This window comes from Cynocephalus volans, chromosome 11 (assembly GCF_027409185.1).
Source record: "Cynocephalus volans isolate mCynVol1 chromosome 11, mCynVol1.pri, whole genome shotgun sequence".
Taxonomy (NCBI): Eukaryota; Metazoa; Chordata; class Mammalia; order Dermoptera; family Cynocephalidae; genus Cynocephalus; species Cynocephalus volans.
The window spans coordinates 50,546,381-50,564,437 of NC_084470.1; the positions used below are offsets into that span (position 1 = coordinate 50,546,381).

At 54.6% G+C, this 18,057-nt stretch overlaps 1 protein-coding gene across 3 annotated transcripts; it reads right to left on the minus strand.

The window, feature by feature from the left end:
* Nucleotides 1-8,268: 8,268 nt before the first annotated feature.
* On the minus strand, nucleotides 8,269-17,697 carry XIRP1 (xin actin binding repeat containing 1). Of its 3 annotated transcripts, XM_063114241.1 has the most exons (3): nucleotides 17,533-17,697; nucleotides 11,150-14,540; nucleotides 10,629-10,722 (listed from the first exon to the last, which is right to left on the minus strand). In XM_063114241.1, the coding sequence occupies exons 2-3, from the start codon at nucleotides 14,534-14,536 to the stop codon at nucleotides 10,714-10,716; spliced, it is 3,396 nt and encodes a 1,131-aa protein (XP_062970311.1). In that variant the 5' UTR covers nucleotides 14,537-14,540; nucleotides 17,533-17,697; the 3' UTR covers nucleotides 10,629-10,713. The 3 variants fall into 3 exon arrangements, with proteins under 3 accessions (XP_062970310.1, XP_062970309.1, XP_062970311.1); XM_063114240.1 differs by having other exon boundaries at nucleotides 8,269-14,536; XM_063114239.1 differs by having other exon boundaries at nucleotides 8,269-14,540.
* Nucleotides 17,698-18,057: the final 360 nt, after the last annotated feature.

Genomic DNA, 18,057 nt, shown 5'->3' on the forward strand with positions numbered 1-18,057 from the left:
CGGAGCCACCTCCTACCACTCCCCACCCCCATCCCCATCCTTCTACCTGTTGGTGAGAAGCCTGAAGCTGGCCAGAGGCTCTGAAAGGCTGCTTCCACTGAGGACCTTAACTGGTCCCCATCCTCAAGACCCACAATAGAAAGAAAATCAGTGCACAATCCCCAAATAATTTTCACAAATTAGGAGTTGATTCTTAACTGAAAAAAACAAAAAGCTTCTAATCCAAAGGATTCTGTGCTCTGCATGGAAGAAATACCTTGTCCAAGGCACAGCTTCATCAGAAAGAGAATTATGAGGAACCTCTCTTCCAAGATGACATCATCCAAACTTGTGTGATTTCATCTAAGGAAGGGGATATATTTTTGATATACAAGACTGAAAATACTTAAAGCATGACACGTAAAATTATTTAAAAGATACTAAGATGTGAAGAATTAAGCTTTCCTGAAAGCTTGGGTTGGGTGGAGTGGGGGGCAAGTAACTGAGGGGATTTTAGTACATAGCAGGATATAGTTTAAACTGGACTTCAGAGGTCACTGCTCCTAAAGCCATTGGCTGGTCTTACACAGAGGGGAGATCCTTCCAGCAACTCTCTTCTTGGCTCTTCCCTTCCCAGACTCCAAGTTACCCCAACCCTGTCTTTTAGTCGATTAGGGAAAACTGTGGATCTGTTCTTTCTGTAAAATTATCTCTCTCCTGCCATGGGAGAGCCTTTTTGTAAAAAGCATATTTTCTTCCTTTTGGTAAAATTCATGCATGTACATGATTAAAAACATACAAAATGAAGAAAATAGAAATTTGGGTTTCCTTCCTTCTGTTTACCCCTAGGTCTCTCTGCTAGAAGTACTATTAATCATTTTATTTGTTTGTTACTTTGCAGAAATATTTTATGTACATTACACACACACACACACACACACACACACGCCTAATCCTACTTGATATATCTGGAGTATTTATCCCTCCCTCCCTCCCTCTCTCGTACTCACACTTGCTTCACTTGGCTGCTGGCATCACTCCCTTTGTTCTTGTGTCTCAATGCCTGCTCCTTTGGAGGATCCTTTCCTGGTTCTGTTTTATCTCTCAATCGCTAAATATTGGAGGGCCCCAGGGCTGCCACCTCTGTCCCCTTTTCTATCTTCACTCACTCCCTAAGAGTTCCCTTCAGAGCCTATGGCTTTGCACACATTGCCTTCCCTGCTGGCCTTGGTACCTGACAGCTTCCATTTGCTGCTCCAAACCCCTCGCCACCCTGCTCCTCCCTGCTCCATACAGGGGCTGACCCATATGGGCTACATCAATAGGCTCCCTTGCCCCCTGGCTTCCCAGGGGCTTTGAAGGAGGGAAAGAGAGTGAGGTTGCCATGGACTGGCTGCATTCTTCCACCAGAGGCCTCAACTCCTGTCAGCTGGTAACATCCAAACTTGTATACTGAAAACTAAATCCCTTTCCTTGGATGAAATCACACAAGTTTGGTTGTCCTGTTCACTTAGCTCTCTCTGTCCCCAGGTTCCGGCAGCTCCCTCTTCTTACCCCTTTAGGACTATGGATAGTTAAGCCTCCACTGGGTTCTCACTCTGTTCTCATGGTTTCTCTACACCCTGCTACACTTTGGTGAAGACTCCTTTTGTTAAACCTTCCTCAAATTTCTCAATTCAAGTTTGTCATCTGTTTCTCTCTGGGACCCTCTCTGCTACAAATTCCAAACAAGTCTCATATTTCTATCACACCATGTAAGTAGCTCAGACTACTGATTCTTCACTCCACCCCTAAAAATCTTTCTCCTCCCACAATCTTCTCCATCCTGGTGACAGATAACTCCATGCTTATAGTTACACTGTCCCTCAACTCCTCTTTCTTTCATCTCCACATCTGGTCAATCAGCAAATTCTATCAGCTCTACTACCAAAATAAATCCAGAAGCAGATCACTGCTTGACATCTCCTACCACCCTGGTCGAACCACCACTGTCTCTCACATGCATTATCACAGCAGCTTCCTCCCTGGGCTCCCTGATTCCTCCCTTGCCTCTCTGTAGTATGTCTTCAGTCAGCACCCAGAGGGATCTTTTAAAACCTAAGTCAGGGAGCTGGCCTGTTAGCTCACTTGGTTAAAGTATGGTGTTTATAACACCAAGGTCAAGGGTTTGGATCCCCATACCTGCCACCACCAAAAACAAAACCAAAAAAACTTAAATCGGATCATGTCACTTCTTTGTTCAAGACCCTCCAATGACTTTCCATCTGATTATAACAGCCAAACCTCTCACAAAGGCTTACAAGTTCCCACTGGTCTCCTCTCCGCACCTCCCTAACCTCTCCACACTTCCTTCTAGCCCTCTGCCCCTTGCCCATTCTGTTTCAGCCACACTGGTCAAGTAAAACCCTGCATTCAATAGCTATGCCCTCTGCCTGGCGCACATAAGAAATTCTCTCATCTTGTTCCGGGCTCTGCTCAAATGTCAACTTGTCCGAGAGGCCTTCCCTGAGCATCCAATGTAAGACAGCACAACCCTCAACACTTTCTGCACCTTTTGCTCTGCCTCATTGTCCTCCATTGCACTTACCACCACCTGATGCAGTTTGTTTAACCCACATCTCTACGAGCTGCGCCAATCAGGGTCTTGGCCTGGTTTGTTCACTGCTGTGTCTCCAGTGTCCACAATGTGCCATGCACTTTGCAGGTGGTCAGCATGTATTTGTCGAATGAACATATACCTTTAACAATGACCACAATGGGGACCACAGACAGGAGTTTGGAGGGTGCTCTTGGGTTTTGTTCAACCTAACAATATATCTGGGACATTTGGCCCATAACGGTTGTCTCATTCTTTTCACAGTACATAGTATTCCAGAGTACGGATTCACCATGCTATTTTTTTTTTTTACCTAGTTCTCTATGGATGGAAACCCAGGTGGGTTCCAATCTTTGGTATTTCAAACAATATTGCCCAAAATCACCTATGCATTTATCATTATATTTGTTTCAATAGGATTAAACCCCAGAGGTGCAATTGTTAGGTCAAAAGGTATGTTCTTTTAAAAGCCTGATCCTATTTCCAAGTTGTTCTCCAAACTGGCAGACCCAGCCAGTTCTGTCTCCCTGACAACAGTGAATAAATACTGCTGTTGCCCCATCTGCTCCAACACCACGCAGTATCAGACTTTTTGATCTTGGTTAACAGCGATCAGTATCTCTGTGTGCAACTGGCATTTCTCTAACATGGGAGAGTGAAGCGTCGTTTCCTTGGGAACCTTTCCTTAGGTCAGAACAGCCAAAACCTGGCTGGACATGAGCCAGGGCCCCAGCCGAGCTAGCTGGCCCCCCCCTGCCCCGCCCCCGACGGCACCCGCGACTCCACTCGCTGCTCCCTCATTTTCTGCGCCTTCCTTTCTCCCCCACAAGCTTCTGATTCCTGGAACCCTGCTCGGTGACCTCACGCCAGTGACTTCACATCCGGGACCTTCTGGGAATTCTCAGCAGCACTTTTTCGTAAGAACTTAGCAGGGGGCGGGGCGGGGTGGCGGCGGAGCTTTGGGGAAGAAGGGAGGGAACCGCGCAGGGCCAGCTTCCTCCTTCCGATTAGGACGGGTGGAGCTGGCGGGGGCGTGTGGCCTGGCTGCCGCCGGCGACACCCGAGTCCCCGCCTCCGGGCCGGCAGCCAGGCTCATGCGCGCCCCTCCTCCGGGAGGGGACGGCCCGGGGCCGCGGACCCCAGGTCCCAGCGCCCCTGGTTTGGGACCAGGGTGCAGTTCGTGAGGTCCCCCAGGCCGGGGCTCTGCCAGAGTTTCTGCGGAAGTTAGCTGGGCATTCATTTCACTGGGCAGCTCTGCCACAGGTGGGAGTGGGTACCAAAATGGAAAAGACGCGGCTACCGACCTGGAGGTACTAACGGGATCGTGGGGAAGAGACGCACAAAACCAGAAAGTCACGACCGGGTTTTCCAAACTTCAAGACTGCATAAGGTTAGGGTGGGGGTAGATGGGGAGAATTAAAGAGGAAGGAACGGGGGTCAAAGAAGGACACTCCCCATGGTTTTTGCTTCATTGAAGAGGTTACCTCAGAGCTGGGCCTTCAAGACCAAGCTTTCCAGAAACGGTAAGATGGAAAATGGGGGAGGTGAGGAACAGCATCAGCGAAACCAAGGCCCACTTGTGATTTTTGTGGGCCCTACGCACTTTTGCCTTCATGGACTTCTCCAAAAATAAATATTTTAAAGTCTATTTTACGACTGTGGAGATGTTAATGTTATATACATATAAAAAATAAACATTTTCTCCCACCTAAAAGTTCTCTCCCCCCCCCGACTTTAAAAGAAGTTAAAACATTTTCATGGGCCCCTAAAAGTACTGTGGGCCGTAGGCTCTGTGCCTACTGTGCTTAATGGGTAAGTTGGCCCTGGGCAAAACCATGGCAGTGTGACACAGCCTGGATAGGACATTAAAGGACCTAGAAGGTATGATTCTCATGGGGGGTAGAGTGAGAGAAGCGATAAACACAGTAGCAACTGCACAAGAAAGGCCTCGGGTGACCTACAGATCGTGGATTTTAAGTTGGAGGTGGTGAGGGCCCGCTGCAGGGCCGGATGGAGGACTGACAGTTTGGGGGTGACACTGGAGGTGGGGAGGGCAGTGGGGAGGCTGTTGCCACAGTATAGTCTGATGTTGGAATTCTTGGAGCAAGAGTGGAGATGAAGGGGATGGGGAAGGGGAAGAGATATTTGGGAAGCCCAAACAGACCCTGGGGTCCCACCGATGTTAGGGGGCGGAGCAGGGAGAAGCCTGGGCTGTCTTCTCTGGCATGGGTGAACAGCAGATGCCGCTGCCCCTCATGGAAAAGGAGAAACTATGCACTCCAGGACTTTGGGAAGATCAAATGGAAGATCCTTCACGAATAACAAAGCAGGAAGACTTTGAGAAACTTAACAGGCACTTGGGCAGCTTCAGGACCGCCTCTTGCCCAGATCCCTGCAATTGCTCCTGACATGGATTCTAACCCCCCTCCGTGCTGCCTGAGGCGCCTCCCTACAGCTCCATTCCTATTGGGCCACTTTCCTGCTCCCCATGATCTAGAAGACAAAACCACCTCACCATGGCATTTCCAGAGTTGAGAATGGGAAAAAGCAGACTGGGTTTTCAACACCTTACAGTAGAAAACTGTCCCAGAATCCCATTTGGCAACACGTTTGTCATGAGCATTATACAATGGTTGTTATTAAACCACTAAGTTTGGAGTGGTTTGACATGCCGGAATAGTGTCTAGAACACTAACAATAAACAAGCAAATAAGTGAGCAAGATAATTTCATATTGTGATAGGTCCTAGGGAAAATATAAAACAGCATGAAAACTTGGAGGAAGGCCTCTTTAGATAGAGGTAAGGGGAAGGATGGATCAGGAAAGGCTTTTCTGGAGAGACATTTTAACAGATCTGAGTGAGGAGCTCAGCACCAAACAAAGATCTGGGAGAAGAGACTTCCAGGCACAGGGTACAAGTACGAAGCCCCCGAGGCAGGAATCTGCTTGGTATGTTCCGTGAAGAGCAAGAAAGCCAGTGTGACTAAGGGGATGTGAATGAGAAGTGTGGGGCACCGAAGCTGGAGAGGAAGGCAGAGAGGCCTTACAGGCTGCTGAGACGAGTTTAGGTTTCAGCGTGAGTGAGCTGGAAGCCGGGTGCAGGGGTTTAAGCAGGAGTGACTTGATCTGGTAAACTCTTGCTTAGAGTTCTGGCTGCGGGGTGAAGGACAGACTGTGAGACCCAACAGGGCGAAGGGAGGAGGGCCGCTTGGGAGGCTAGGGCCGTGCCTCATTCTCCCAGGAAAGGGGGCATGGATGGTGGCCTGAGGCAGGGTGATAGCGGTGGAATGGGGACGGGTGGACAAATTCCGCACACGGAGGCAATGACAGAGAAGACCAAGGAGGGAGGAGGCGCCCTGCCCGGCAGGTCGGTCCCGGGTGGGGCCGAAACGTGGGTGAGGACAGGAACCCGGCATCCGTCTGGAATCCGGAGGGAGGCTCCGAGCAAGTGCCGGCCAGGACGGCGCGTCCTGGCGTCCGGAGTCTGCAGCGCGGAGCCAGCTCCTGGCTGCGCGCCTGCGGGCGTTTCCCAGCAACGGCCGCCGCCACCGGAACGTTCCGAACTCTGCGGCCCCTTGGCCTGCATCGTCACCTTGGCAACAGCCGGGGCGAACACGCCCCACGGGCTCCGAGGGCGGGGCTGGGGCCGCCTTAAACCCCGCCCCCTTCTGGAGTGGGAGAGGCGGAGCCTCGGCGTGGCGGGTGTGGCGGCCGGTGTGGCGGCAGGTGTGGCGGCAGGTGTGCCGGGGACTGGGCGAGGCCTCCCTGAGTGGCCGCTGCTCTCCCTGGTGCACGCTGCCTCCGGCGCACTTGTCACCCACTCCAGCTCCCCACTCTTCCCACAAGGCCGCCACCTCCAGCCGATCGGACTGGCTCCTCTGTCATTAGGTCACCTCCGCCGGGATGCCTTCCTCTATCCCCCAAGCTGAAGTAACTTCCAAACCCTCCCTTCGTGGACTGACCTTTTTTTTTTCTTTCGCAACATTTTTCTGCTCTAAAATGATCTTATCTGCTTATATATCGCCTTTCCTCTTTAAGCCTAAGTTTCATGAAGTCAGGAATAAATTCTGCTTTGTTCATCTCTATTCTGAGCGCCCTGAACAGAACCTGGCAGAAGCACGTGCTCAGTAAATGTTAGTTGGATGAATCGGCAGATTTACTCAATCATTTCATTCCTTTATGCATTCATTTATTTGACATTTATGGAGTGCCCACCAGGGATATCAAGATGAACAAGACAGGGACCCCCCCCTGGAGATGAGAAAAGAGATATATTAAAAAAATAATTACAGTACTGCTGAAAGTGAACATGTTTGAGTTCCAGGTGCCAGGTGTAGTTTCAAGCACTTTACACATATTAATTCACTTAATCTTCACAGTAGTCGGTACTATAATCATTCCCACTGAGGAGGACAGTTATGCTATAAGCTGCTGAGCCCTGTAAGCAAGTGAGATCCACAGAGGGCGGGGGAGGGAGGATGTGAAAAGGGGCATGGGGATACCAGGCCCAGGCAGGTAGATTTGGTACCTTGATTATTCCCCACACACTACAGTCTCCCACAGGGGATGGGCTCCTTCCAGATCAGAGCTCTCTTGTCCCAGGGGAACCCTCCCACATCAGCTGAGCGGGCTATGAGGGGCCTGTGAGGGGTGCGGAGGGATGACCCCTGGACTGGGGGTAGGGTAGGTACCTGCCTGTTCAACTGAAGCAAAGTGTGGGCAAGTTCCCTGTGGGGGTGGGGTGGGGGTGGGGGGGCGGCAACCTAGTTGGTAAAGCCGGGATGTCTAGGCGGCCCAGGAACTAAACTTATTCCACCTCTGGGCCTTTGCAAGTGCTGTTCCCTCTGTTCCCTCCCCCTGATTTTCACATAGGTGGCTCTTTCTCTTTTAGATCTCGGATGAGATGTTTTTACCTTAGGGAGGTCTGCCTTGGCCACCCCCTCTAAGGCAATCACCTGTCATTGTCACATCGCCATGTTTTAAGACTCCTACCCGAGAGGGAGAGTGTCCAAGTCAGGCACGTTACCCTATTCCTGATCAGATTTTTCTTGTTTATTTGCCTCTATGTCTCTTCATCCTAAAATGTCAATTCTCTGAGAGCAGGATCCCATTGGACCTTCCCTCTGTGGCCCCACCGCTAGAACAGGCTTGGTATATGGAAGGCACTCAATGCTTTTTGAAAGGCAGAGTGAAAAGGAAACTTAACCAAATCATTCCGACTTTCCAGGCCAGGATCTGTACTCTGCCCTTCCCAGGAACCCCTGCTTGGCACACAGGACCTGGCCTGAACAGGGAGAAGTGGCCCAGCCATCTTGGACACCGGAATCCTCCTGGCATGAGATCCTCCTGCCTTCCCAGGCCTGACTGGGCTCCTCTCCTGCTCTAGGGCAGAATTCCAAGAACAATCCCCCCACCCCCACCCCCAGGATGATGTCCAAGAACATCCAGGAGGGGAAGCCAGAGGTAGAGGGGGCAGTGCTCTGGTGGGGGGTGGGGGGGAGAAGGGGACAGGACAGTGGGCACGACCTTTCTGGTTCCCAGCCAAGATGGTGGAGAAGGAGTAGATTTTCAGAGCCTTCCAGTACTGCTGTTGCTAGGAAAATGGGGCACCTGGAGGCTGTGGCTGTTTCCCGCCCCCCACAATAGGAACGCAGACTTGGAACAGATGCACACACAGTCAGACACACGCAGGGTAGAGAATAAAACTTGAGTTTATTCAGACTGTATCCTTCCCATTTGGGGTGCCGAATGGGGGGTGTGCAGAAAAAGTCAGTGCAGTTGGTTTCTAGGAACATTGCTGATTGCTGACTCTTTTTATGTGACCTTTGGGCCACCAGGATAACCAGCTGAATGATGGTGATGAAGGGGCTGGCAGCCAGCTTCTTCTGGAGCTCTTAGACCAATCCCAGAGACCAATGCTGTGTCCACCTGGCCTTGGTCCTCTCCAGGGATTAAGGAGCAGGTGGCTGAGAACATTCAGATTCGTAATAAAAGAAATAAAGGCTGAGGGTGGAGAGACACTCTGGAGGTGGTGCTCCAATTCTGGCAGTGGCATGCAGACTCACACGTGTTTGTGCGTGGGCCAGGCCTGTGTGAGAAGCATGTGTGTGTCTGTACATATTCTTATTACATCCTCCATAAGCAGCTGGGAGCCTGCATCCTACCCCCATGCCTGTGCTACTTGCTGAGCCTCTTTCTGACCTTTCTTTCCCCTTTTTCAAGAACTGGGCCTGCTGATGGAACTGACAAAAGGGAAATGGCCCACAATAATCCTCAGAGGATGCCCTTTCTTCTTGATCCTTGCCTCATGTGTGCAGGAGGTAGGCACCCACTTCAGTCCAGGAGTCCTGGAGGTAGGCACCCCAGTGATGGGTGGGAAGCTGTGGTGGGAGGTGGAAAGGCTCACTGGTCAGCTGGCTGAGAGTGGCTGCAGGGCACCCGCACCATCTCAGCTTCTGCCAGGGCACTGCTGAACCCAGCTGGGCTGTGCAGGAACTGCCTCAGCAAGGGGGAAGCATGGAGCCCGAGGTGGGGGCCTGGGATCCTGGAAGGCTCTGCTTGCTCTGTGACTGTGGTGGAGGACGTGAGGACTGTGTTCCTGAACTGGTCCACCTCCTCATACTGCTTGGTCATAGTTCTTGTGGCTCCATAGCACTGGAAACCACCTGGCCTAGTCTGCAGCTCCAGAACATTCTTTTGCCGCCCTGTGGGCAGGGGACTGATTGAGGCAGGGGCAGGCATGGGCTGTCCAGAGCACTGGGTGACCTCCTTCCCAGCCTTGTCCTGACCACCTCTCTGGTGAAGCAGGGCCTGGCCCAGGTCCTGAGCCAGGTGTGTGCTTTTCACTGAGACATCAGGGCTGCCATTAGGGCTGGAAGCCTTAGGAGTCTTCCTTGTGGCTGACTGGATGGAGATGAAGGTAGGGGAGGATGGTGAATCTCTCCTGGAAGGCAAGACTCGAGGGAGGCTTAAATCTTCTCTCCATGTCTCCAGCCCTCTGGTGGGAGGGGCAGCTGAGGCTGCTTGACCTTTGGCCTCTGTGTGATTTCTGACCTTGGCTTGACTCTGGACCTCGGGATGGCATCCAACCTTGGCTTGGCTCTTGACTGCAGGTTGATCCTTGACCTCCTGGCCTGAGTGATTAGGCCTTGCTGTACTGCTGGCTGTGTCACTGACCTTGTGGGCACTGTGGTCCTTTTGGGGTCCCTGGGAATGGCCCCTGGTGTTTGCTGCAGGTTGGAGGCTAGACATGGAGCTGAGGGCTTTGTGCACAGCCTCTTCAATGTCCAGCAGCCTGGCCAGGGTCTGTTCCTTCAGCCGGGCAACTTCTGTGCTGACCCTCGTCAGTTCCCCAAAGGCCTGTTGCATGGAGGCCTCGGGCTTGCCAGGGTCAGCAGGAGCTAGAGGGGCAGCCCCTCCCAACTGGGGCACAACCTCAAAGAGCCTCCGTAGGGCCTGTACATCCACACTGCTGGTGGCCTCCTTTTCCAGGGCTTGCACCTGGCTCAGGATGCCCTGGAGCTCTTGCTGACTTCCCTGCAGAATGTCAGAGCTCTCAGGAGCCCCCTGCTTGGAACCTTCTGTGGGCTGTTCTCTGGAGGGGCTGGGGCCCTGCTGTGGTATGCTGGTGTTACGGTTGAGAGTGTTGAGATTGGGGGCCTCAGGGCTCTGGGCATAGCTGCCTGAAGCCTGACTCTTGGTGGGCCTGGGAGCCATTGTGCTGAGGCCATGTTGGGGGCTGGGCTGGCTCTGTCCACTAGGGCATCCAGCTAGAGGTATGCAGCTCTGACTTGCAGTGGGGGGAACATTGGCTGGCTGAGGGATGGCTGCATTTGTCTCACCTTGTTTGTGTTCTCCTTGCCCCAGCTCCAAGGAGTAGCTAGGAGATAGAGCTGAGAGCTTGGGCAGCCTCTGAGGAGGGTGGATCTGGGTTAGGTGTGCAGGTTTGGGGGGCAGCTGGGGCTTCTTCCTTGGGGGCATGAGGGGCTCCAGTTTTGGGGTCTTTTTCTGTGACCCCACAGAGGTTCTCTGGCCAGCAGGGCTGCTGTGGGAGTGAAGAAGGGGGTCCTGCAGGGGCTTGGAGGCTTGCTGGATGGAGTCCTCATCATGGCAGGCTTGGGCTGAGAAGTCAGGTCCTGTCACAGCAGCTGGGAGAGTAGGAGGGGGAGGAACAGAGGCATTATGGGAGTGCAGGCTGACACCTGCAGCCTGGGGCCCAGAGGCCAGAGTGTGGCGGGCTAAAGGGGCAGTCTTTGGGGTGGTCTCTGCAGCTTGGAGGGCCCCTGGGCAGACTTCTGCCATCACTTTCCCTGGAGGTCCCCAGGTTCTCTGTGTGCAGCCCCCAGACACTTCCTGCCCTGGCCCAAGACTCTGACCTGGGCCTTGCTGGGGTGGGCTGGAAGCCTGGGCTGAGAGGGCAGTCTCCCTGCCCTTTGGCTCAGGTTCCCTCTCAGAAGGCTGGACACCCACTGGTGGGTCAAATGTCCTCACAGGGTGAGCAGTGTAGACGCCATCCTGAATCATCACCCACCCACCAGACAGCCCTCTGGGCAGAGCTTTCTCTTCCCCACTGACCTTTCTGGGGGCTGCTGGGATCCTGGGGTCACCTCCAACCACAGGCCTGGTGTTGCTCTGGGTAGTCCCAGTGGTCATGGCTGGTGCTTGCAGACGACCATCCTGCTCGGGCATGGACGTGGCTGCAGGGGTGGGGCCCTCCTTGTGCTTGTTTGGAACTTGCTGCTGCAGGCTTTGGGCCTCAGCTGTTGCCATCTGCAGACTCTGCATGGCGGCCAGGAGGTTTGGGGCCCCCGGCTCCAGGGGCATAGCTGTGGCTCCTAATTTTCCCAAGGCTGCCATCCCTTTCTGTCCAGTGTGACTGTCTTCATGCTTTTTCGTGTTCTCCAGTTGGACTGGGGCTGCAGCTTCCCCAGCCAAAGGGACTGCCTTTCCAATGGTCTGAGGTGGGCAGAGGGTGGTTCCTGGGCCTCTCACATGCGCCATCCTCATGCTGGGGTCCAGTGGGGGAACATGAATGATGCTCTCAGTTGGGGGCAGCCTCTGGTGTCTGGAGCCCTCGCTGGCTGGCACTGGACTTGCGTCAGCCGGTGGCTCCCACCGCAGACTGTGCAGGCCACTCAGGTCTCCTTTGTCTATGCAGCTGGCCAGCAGCTGCACACTGCTCCTCTCGGGGGTCCTGCTGGTGAACCGGGGCTGTAGCGAGTAGGCGGTCAGTGCAACCAGGCCCTGCTCTGTCTCCTGCATCACCAGCCCTGTTCTTGCCACGGAGGCCCCAAGGCTGCAAGCCAGCAGCTGCTGGAACTCGGGGTCCATGTTTTCAATACTCCCGCTGCTGCCTGGAGCTGGCAGTCTCAGTGGCTTGAGCTGGAGCTGACCAGCTGGGTCCTCCTGCACCAGCAGCCCCTGCTGGTCCACATCTGGCCGGCGTAACACTTGACGGATGATCCTGGGAAGTTCTCCAGACACCAGCTCCTCCTTCCGTATGTAGGGGCACCCCTGCCCTGGGCCTGGGAGCACGTACTTGGCAAGGCAGAGTTCTCCCAGCCCTCGGGCCTCCATGAGGATGCCTCCACGATGCAGGATGCCAGGTGTGGCATGTAGAGTCCGCAGGGTCTCCTCGGCTGCAGTCTCCTGCTTCTCTAGTTCCCTGTTGCATGAGGGGCTTGTGGGCTGCTCTTCCTGGAGGTTGTCCCCTCGGATGCTCTCAGCTGCCAGGGAGCCCATGGGGCAGTTCTCAAAGAGCCAGGTGAATTTGTGCACAGAACCCACAGGGATGGGCCCAGGGGTTATCCTGGGCCCCTGCTCTTCCCTCTTGCCTGCCTCCAGGGCCTGGAAAACCTCCTTCTGACGAGATACTTGCCCTGAAGGGATCTCCACCCGGCTGCAGTATCGCACAGGCCCTCTTCCGCAGGGATGGCCTGAGGCCTGCAGAGGCTCAGTCTCAAAGACATGTCCCTCTGTCTCTCTTTCCCCAGCCTGGACCTGGCTAACCTGCAGGTGCTGCTCCCTGGAGCCCTCTGGCCTATCCAGGGTTTGGGGCTTGAACATCCAGGTGCAGGACCGTGCCTCAGCCTTGGTTGTGGGATCTGTGGCTTCTGACCTCTGCTTCTCCGCCAACTCACTCATTGGACATGTCTCGAACAACCACCGGATGGTCTGCACATCGCCCTTTGGGGTTGTCTCAGGCCGAGGGCCTCCCTGACTCTTCCCTTCTTCTTCCTCTCGTTCCTGCTGCTCCCGCCGGTGGATCATCTCTAGGGGCTGGGTCTCAAAAAGCCACCGAGCAGTGCCAACATCCCCGGCCACCATTTCCTGCCGAGTGATGCCCCTCACCACATCGATGGTACTGGGGCTTCGGCCCAGTCGGTCCAGGGGCTGTGTCTCAAACATCCACCTGTAGCCCTGCACGTCACCTCCAACTATCTGCTCTCTGCTGACAGAAGTCAGGGCATGGAGGTGGCCCTTGCTGTCCTGCATGGCATATACTGGGGACCCTATGCCCTGGGACTGCCCTGCAGAATCAGTTCCTTCTGCTCTGCTCACATTCCCATGGGCCAGAGGCTCACCCTGTCCAATGCTGTCCAGGGGAAGGGTCTCAAATAGGTTCTTGAAGGTCTTCACATCCCCCTTCACCCCGTCCCTCTGGGGGGCACTCTGAGAGAGGGGCAATGCTGAGGAGCCATCACTGGACAGATGCTCATAAATGAGCCCCTCACCCTCCCGGGGACCCACCCGCTGCAGGTGACCCACTTGGACTTTGTCTCTGGGAGTTTCCAGGGACTTTGTCTCAAATAGCCACAGGGTAGAGTGAACATCACCAGGGATCACTTCTTCCTTGGGTGGGGCCTCCGTTCCAGCCTCCTCTTCCCCCTTCAGAGTGTCTAGAGCTCGGGTCTCAAACAGATGCCGCTGCTGCTGAACATCCGGACCAGGAGGGATAAGATCTGGGGATGGCTGGAAATCCTTCTCGTCCACCAAGACCTCCCGGATGGCATCCAGGGGCTGTGTCTCAAAGATCCAGCGGGTTGCGCTGACATCAGGTCTGGCCACCTCCTCCAGGGAGATCCCCCGGATCACCCGCACCTGGCTGGGGTCCCGGTTAATGGCGTCCAGAGGTTGGGTCTCAAAGAGCCAGCGGGCAGACCTCACCGCATTGCTTTGGATCTCCTCCCGACATGCAGCCTTGACTTCATGGATGGCACCCTCTGCATCCTGGATGGCACACAGTGGCTCCGTTTGGAACAGCTTCACTGTCTTCTTCACATCACCCTTCAGCTCCTGGATCTCTGACCGCAGCTCCAAGGGGCTTTGCTCCTGGATGGAGGGGCGGGAGCCCAGGCGGTCCAGTGGCCGTGTCTCAAACAGCATCCTGGTACCCTGTACATCTCCACTGGCTGCAGGCTCCCTTACAGTAGCCTCTAGTCCTTCACCCTGCCCTGTCAGCTCATCCAATGGCTTCGTCTCAAAGAGCCAGCGGGCTGCACGAACATCCCCTCTGGATGGCTGGGGTCCGGCTGGCTCCCGGTCTATGCTGTTGGCAAAGGAACCTTCCTCAAACTTGCGGGAGGTGGCCTGGACATCGCCACCTGGCACACGCTCCTTGGCAGCTGGCCTCGCATGATCTCCAATGGCATCCAGCCGCCAGTTCTCAAAGATCCAGCGCATGCACTGGACGTCACCCTCGGTGGGCTCCTCAGAGCCCAGGACCTCGGCTAGATCCTCGGCCACGGCCTCAGCCAGATTCTTGCGGAGCTCAGGGTGGATGTGCCTGTAGAGACGGCGGAGCTCACTAGCTTGCCGCTGCTGGTGGAACTTGGAGAAGGACTCCTTGGAGGGTGGCAGTGGCAGGTCCTCCATGGCAGGGGGTGGAGGGAGGGGCAGGTCCTCTGCAGTTGACATCGGGATGGTTGGTGTGGGGGTCACCTGCATCTGGGTGTCAGCCATCTGTCTGAGGAGAGAGGACAGAGATGAGGATGAGGTGGGGGCCAGTGGCTGGGATAAATATCAGGGAGCAGGGCCCAGGGACAGAGTAGTTCTGGGTGACTTGTGTTTAGAGACTCCCTCCCTCTCCAGATTGGCCTGGCCTGGGCCTCACTTTGTCACTTGCATCTTTCAAGGTGGGTCCCTGATTCCCCAGTGTCACCTGGGTTGCTAGGGAGCAAACAGGGTACTGGTGGCCACAAAGCTCTTTTAGCTCCACAGGGAAGCCCAAACCTCCAGTGGTTAAACTAGACACGCCCCATCTTTGCCTTCCTTTGCCAAAATCAGTTTTTCCTTGGTAGACTCCCAAGTGAGTGGCTTGGGGGAATCCTGACTTGAGGAGTCCCAGTCATGGAGAGGTTGTTCCCTAAAACTGGTGACTGTGATTTCCTGTGGAGATGAAATTCCTTTTCAGAACACCAGAGGGCGTGCGTGCCACTTTGACCTGGAGCCCTGCCCAGCCTTCACCTTCTGGCTCTCAACTCACTCCAACCTTTCTCAAGCCCAGGGAGGCAAAGCAAGTTCAGCAGCCCAGGCTATAGTGGAAACAATAGAGGCTCAGGAGGGAAAATTGTTCACCAGACATCTTGTGGTTAGAGACAAATTCTGAATCCCAGGTCAGGGTTCCTGTGCCATACCCCAAGACTCAGAAGATCTGAGCTAGGGGGATCTCAACTGCCGTTAGCCCAGCCTTTTATAATTGAAGATGAGGAAATTGAGGCCCAGAGTCAGATCTTGGTGAATGAGTGACAGGCAGTGCTGGCTTGGGTTCTCTAGACCCCATTTAGGGCCTGGCCCCCAAGAAATAAGAGGGTAGGGAGTGTGAAGCTTTCTTATTGGCCACGGTGTCCCTATATTCCCCAGCAGACACCCCCAGGAGAATGTGAGGGTGACACCTACAGGGAGGGAGGACAGTGGGACCAGGGTTCTTTCTGCAGAGATGGTCCTGCCCCTTGCTTATGGAAACCCCCTCCCCAAATGTGTGCAAACAAGCATAGCTCAGGGGCTTCTGGGCACAGGGCCTCAGGCTAAGCCTCCCCCTGCAGGCCCTCATGGCAGCCCCAGCCTGGAATCCAGCTCCTTGCTCCTCTTCTTCCTGCCACTGTCAATCAGCTTCTGCCGAGGTCTGGCTGCTCCCCAACTCTACCCCCACCCCTCATTACCTCCCACTCCTCAAGCCCTTCTCTGGTCTTTGTCCCATGTATGTCTTATCTGTCTTATGACAGGTGTACTAACAATCCCCAGAGTCCAGTAGCGAAAAAATGAGAAGCACGTGCCCCCTCCCCCTATCCCTGACCCACTGCTCTGCCCCATACTCGGTGCTAAATATAGCTGAGGTCCTGGCCTCAGAACAGCAGCCCTGGGCTTGGAGGCAGGCTGGGGCTCAGCTGGTAGGAACCCTGGGTGTCCTCGGCCCACCTTATCTCCATTGCTATACTGGGCCCCCTGCTTCTGCCTCCTTCTTCCTGAGAGGGTGTTAGGCCTCTGGTATGCAGGCCAGCTGGGTCCTGGAGCCTGGAAACCTCCACTGGCCAAAGGCGCCTGCAGGTGGGGGTAGCTACAGAGGTACTGGCAGGAGTTGGGAGGCAGGACATCCTCCTTATGGGTCCCTCAGATCAAGGAGAGGGGATGTGCTTGCCCCACCTCTAGGCTGGCACATCCACCAAAGACATCAGAGTTCTGAGGAGTGTGAGCTTCAAAACCTGCAGCCTGAGTCTCATCAAATGCTCTGTGTGGTTTCCTCGAGTCTGAGCTCTGATGAGGACCCCCTGTCAAAGGTAAACCCATGTCTGTCCTCACCTCCACTCCATCCTATCACCACCGTGGTGGCCTGAGTCATGGCATGTGCAGGACACCAACTTCACCCCACCCCCACCCCCAGAAATCTCCAGAATCTCTGCTAGGGTCACAGACTATTAGAATCATGGAGTCTAGGGATGTCAGACCTAAGGACCCTCAGAGGTCATTGAATCTAACCCCTTTATTGTTCAGATGGGGAAATCAAGGCCCAAAGAGAAGAAAAGAGCTGTCCAAGAAAAATCAGCAAGGCAGTAGCAAAGACTGAAGCAGGTTTCCTGACTCCTGGCCCTCCCACTTTCACCCTTGCTTGGCTTAAGACTCCTAGGTCAGGGGCAGGGGTAGGGCAGAATTCAGAATTGGGACCAGCCTTGAGGTGGTGGAGCCCCAAGACCTGTCCCAGAGCTTGGCCTCCTAGGGCTGGGCAAACCTCTCAGATGACCCCACCTTCATTCTCCTTGGCCCAGCTTGCTCCATATTTCTTTACATCTGGGCAAATTCAGATCTGATCTCCCTATCCTGAGCCCCCCAGATCTGCCTCAGTGGCTTTCCAGGGCAAGATGATGGCCTGGGACAGAGTCTGCATCCTACCCCTGGTTCAAGGCCATGTTATGTGGGAGCCAGGCTCAGGCCAGCTGTGGGGAGAGATCCCTGGGGCAGATATGCCAAGACTTTCACTCCACGCTGGGCCTGGGGCTTGTCCTAGTAATGCCCACTCAGGCCTGCTTGCTGTCTCCTACCCCCCAAGCCCTCCTACCTTTCTTCTGTCCCTCTTTCCTCCAGACACTTGGCCTGCCTGAGGCTTCCCTGGGAGGAAACCCTGAAGCCTGAGGAGCTCCATACCTGTATTTTTAAAATTGCAACTCCAGGCCGCCTCCTGAAAGCCTTTCTGGATCATGCCAGACTAGCAAGAGCTTGTCCCTTCTGCTGGCCTCAGGCCTGTGGCAGCTGCTCTGAGCACTCCCCTGGGGCTCACGCTCACTCTGTTGACCTTCTTTGTAGATTCTTTATATCCGATACTCTTCCACTCATCCATGCATGCCTCTCAACCTCCTTCCTTTACTCCCAGAAACCCCTAACACACCCATCCCAGAGGGTCCAGAAGGGATGCCAGCCTTGAGAGCCATCCCTGCCGTGGAAGGACAGAGAGGCGTGTTACTCACAGTGGGTCCTCCTTGGCTGATGGGGTACTTGGGGTCTGTAGCAGATGTGGCCTGAATCTCTGTCGTTCCTCTTGAGCTTCTTGTTCGGTTCGGTTCTGTTCTGCTGGCTGTCAGGCACCTTCTCGCTGCCCTGGCTCCAGGTCTCTGTCCACTGTCAGTCCCAGCAGCTGCCTTTATCTTGGTGGTTAGGGGGTGGGCCAGGGCGGGGCAGGCGGGAGAGGCTATGTTCAGAGTATTAAGTGGTTGGGTTATTTTTAGGGCTTGTGGAAGTCACTCTTCCATCCTAGGGAATCAGTTACATGTCCTTTGGGCTGGGGAGGGGAGGAGGAGAGAGGGAGAAGAGCTTCATTCATCTAAAACCCGATCTGAGGATGGGGGCCAGTGACTCAGCCATGGTGTGGGGTGGGGGTGTCCCAGGCTATTTTGAGGGAATGAATAACGAGGGGCATCTGACACCTGGAGGGCCCTGCTCCCTAACCTTGTGAGCCTCCATCTCTGCTCTGGACTGGCCTCTGACTCTTCCTG